General features: G+C 42.7%; 1 protein-coding gene across 5 annotated transcripts in view; it reads left to right on the top strand.

The window, feature by feature from the left end:
* The first annotated feature begins 576 nt into the window (after positions 1-576).
* LOC126557802 (innexin shaking-B) overlaps positions 577-3,795 on the top strand; it is a 27,434-nt gene continuing 24,215 nt past the window's right edge. For 4 of the 5 annotated variants that reach the window (XM_050213693.1, XM_050213691.1, XM_050213690.1 and 1 more), the window contains exon 1: positions 577-895. In XM_050213693.1, coding sequence (XP_050069650.1) covers positions 648-895 — 248 coding nt within the window. In that variant the 5' untranslated portion in view covers positions 577-647. Of the gene's footprint in view, positions 896-2,421; positions 2,556-3,795 lie in introns of all 5 variants that reach the window. The other variant, XM_050213695.1, reaches the window with a different exon arrangement.

Below are 3,795 nucleotides of genomic sequence, written 5' to 3'. Positions count from 1 at the left end.
GTGTGCTCTCGCGTGTGAGTGACCCCAATCGCGAAGCTCCCAAACTCCCCACGGTTATTAACTCGACGACGACGCCCGGGTCACACGCTGGACATACAATTGCGATAGGCGAAAACAAAATAGCGAACGTCCGACATTCGATGCTTATGCAGCTGACCGAGTTGCAGGACTCTCGAAACTCGAACATCTTATTGCCAACCGGAACACCGGAATCATCAGACAGCGAACGAGCCTTTGCGGCAAGATAGTGGTGTTGTGTGTGGTGGTGTTTTTATTTTCTTCTTCTATTTGTTCGTGTGCGCGTTTTTCTTTCTGTCCCTTTGACTTCCCTTTACCTCCCCAACCTCCCTCCCCTCCCCATTCCCCCTCTTGGAAAGTGGCGAACAGTGAGAGAGAGTGACTGGAACATGAACTACGGTCCGGTGATGCAAGTGTCCCGGTTGCACACGATGGCCAGTGATGGCGTAGACCAGGACCAGGACCAGCAGCGCAAAGTTCACAATTACTGTAGCGGCGCCGGCAGTGCCGGAAGTAGTGCTTCTAGCAACAGCAACAGCAGCAGCAGCAACGGCAGCGGCCAGCCCGCCGGTAGCATCGCGCAATGATGGCAACGCTCACTGGGTGTACTAGCATTTTGGGTCACATAAATGTTCAGTGATTGTGATAATCGTACGAGTTTTAAATCATTTCGGAGTGCCTCGTTAGTGAGCTCATTACTCGACAGCGGCGGAACGAAAAAGATACACCCGCTGGATCCTAGTATCACGCTTGAGTTCGAATCAACCGATGCTCCTGACCGCGGGAGCATTCATGATTCCTCCAAACTGCTACACATGGGCAGAGCTAGTTCCAGCCGAAGCTCGATTGATTCCAGGAGAGGACTACAACACAAGAGGTTGGTATTTGTGGAGACCCGCGTGTGACTGTGTGTGTTTGTGTCCTAGCCATTGATATATACAAGTTCTCATCCCGTTCATCCCGTTCAATCGTTGTGTGCGGCGCGCTGATTAAAACTCGATTCCAAAAAAAACAACCCCCCAACTGATGTAACCCTAATAATACGCCTAGAACATCAGTAGCTCGAACAGAGCGATCTGGCAGCTAAGGTCGGCTTCCCTCAGCTTCCCTCGGAACATGTCGCCTGTGGTTGTAAGCAGCTGCTCAGAGCATCCCTTCACCTTCATCGTTGTACATCCAGCAGCTGTTAGTATCGTAATTACACGTTGCCGATGATGGACTTACCTGGTTGTAGTCTTAATGACCAAGGCGAACATAGCAGACGATAACGGCGGCTAACGTTAGCGTTGTTTGATTGATTATGATGTTTCTCTCGCTCTCCATCAAGGGTCTCAGGACTGCAGTGCAGAGTACACATCAAGACACCAAATGCTCGTGCACCCCCTAACTTTAATATCTTAGCAGAGTTTTCCATCCGGATGTCCAAGAACTTCCGAGAGCCCTCGCGCTAGGCGTTATTGCTTCCCGTTTTCGTTTTGGGGGTTGTTTTTTTTTTTTTTGTTACATTTTTGCCAACCTCCTGTTTTGGGCTTTGGGGAGGGAAAGGGCGGAAAAGCTTTAATTCATCTTCATTAACACCTCTTTGTGAGCGTTATCACATCGTGCTTCACTCTGTAATGAGCGTGAATCTGCCTGCCGCACGGTGCCCAGTGGCACGATGGCAACAAGTTAAGCAGCAACGGTGCTAATACTTAATTTGCTCCGCTTGATTATGGTTTCATACATTTGCTATACATCTTCTGTGCCCAGGTTTCCGTGTCCAGGTTTCTTGCGCCCGACATGCAGCCGACATTGGGGAAAGTTTTTCTGAGAACTCTTCCTGTTGCGAAGGAAGTCATTTTGAGCCTGGGAATGATGTAATTATGAGTGATTTTAACCTTTTGTGGTGATGATGAATCACTGAACAACCGGACAAACATAGCAAAGTGTGTGCGGGGTGGGATGTATGAAAAGATCATAAATAATTATTTTTTAAAAATGTATGACTCTTGCTCGAGCTGACGATTCTAGGAATTGAGACACGCGGTGTAAGAATAGTTGTTAGGTATTGTATGACTTCATACAGAGTCGGCACATCTAGCATGACTCTATTTCTAAAGTCTCTGAGCTGTTTCCTGATGTCTTCTTCTGAACAGAATACTCAACATGACAATATTGGTTCCCCGCCCCCATACATTCGTAGAGTAGAATCATGCCGTTGTGGCGCAACATTCGCAAACGCAAATGATCATTATATACATACAATCGATACTACTTGTGTCTTGTGGCTTGTGGATGAACGATTGTATTATTTAATATTTAACCACCTCAAAACCAAATCCCCCCCCCCCCCCCCCCACTCAAAATAGCTACAACAAAACGTCTAACAACATTCTTACAACTAATCGTCTAATTCTTCTTCAGGAAAAGCACAAACCGAATCTAGCATGCGTATTTTGACAAACACTGGTCCCCAAAACTACTACACAGATTCACACAAAGTGCTAACAAAACTTACGGCCTTTTAAAGATACAGTTAGGTTTATCCAGCAACAGGGGTGAGTCGTTACTCTTTACTTAGAAGACAAGTTTTGTTTTCTTTTTCTTTTTTCAATTCTTAATCTTCCTTTTCTTTTTTCCATTCCATTTCGATTCTATTGTTATCCCATCGTTAGCCTATTTGTTTACTTTCTTTTACTTACTTTATACTTCTAGTATATAAAGCAGTTTTCATATTGATACTTGAATACTATGATAAGAAAAAAATAACACACACTTTTACGTAGAAGTGCGGCCCAAAATCGTCCTCGCTTTATGATTTGTTTTTCATGCTATTTTTGTTAACTATATTTCACTTTTTTCTATCTCTTTCGCGCGCATATACTTTATCTCATTCATTACCTCGTTTTTTACCCTCTCTCTCTCTCTCTCTTCTCTTTCTTTGTATACTTTGTACAAGTTTTTGTGACTTTTTTTTTCTCCTAATGCTCTTCTTTTCTCATTCGAGGCAAAGGGTTTTCCGGTAGACTTTCCGTTTGCATGAGAATAGTTTTGAATTATTTGATGAATTGAGCCGCTCATCTTTCGATTTCTTTCATCTTTTTTTCTATAGTAATTTTGAATCTCGGTATGAATTCAGTAGGTCGTCGAAATACAATTTTTCTACTTCTTTTACATACAACTTCATCACTTTTAGTAAATTGAACCTTGTTTTTAATTGTTTACTTAATTGATTTACTTTCTTTCAAATTATTTTTCGCCATCTCTCTTATCTACCTAAATGATTTTCCCGTACCACCAGTACGCAGATCTGAGCTTTTATTAGTAAGAGACTAGTTTAGCGATCCTTTTTACTGTAACTGTATCCTATCGTTTTCTTTTTAACTATTTTAATTGTAATTTTTCGTACAATTTGATTCATTTTATTACCCACTACTTTTGCCCTCATTCTGCTGTAGACTATTTTATTCCCCTCGCTTGTGAACCGGCAATGGCAATGCCAGTTTGTAAAACTACACATCCAAGGGTTGCAAAACTCACACTGCGATTCATACTTGCGACACATTGCGCAGGAAGGCGTCTGGCCATTAGTTGGATAGAACATTTGCTTTAGCATACGGACGCTTTTCACATTTTAGCTAGGCTTTTCCATGTATGGAAATAAGTTTCCAAAAAAATCTTCCTCGACGTAAAACAAAGCTGTCAGGAATGGAAGCGACATCGAGTTTGATGTAAAGTTTGTAAATTGTAGACTGTAATGTACGGTTCTCCGACGTCATCGAGCAGTATAAATTGTAC

The sequence above is a fragment of the Anopheles maculipalpis genome, chromosome 2RL (genome assembly GCF_943734695.1).
Source record: "Anopheles maculipalpis chromosome 2RL, idAnoMacuDA_375_x, whole genome shotgun sequence".
Classification (NCBI taxonomy): Eukaryota; Metazoa; Arthropoda; class Insecta; order Diptera; family Culicidae; genus Anopheles; species Anopheles maculipalpis.
This window is presented reverse-complemented; position numbering and strand designations above follow the sequence as displayed.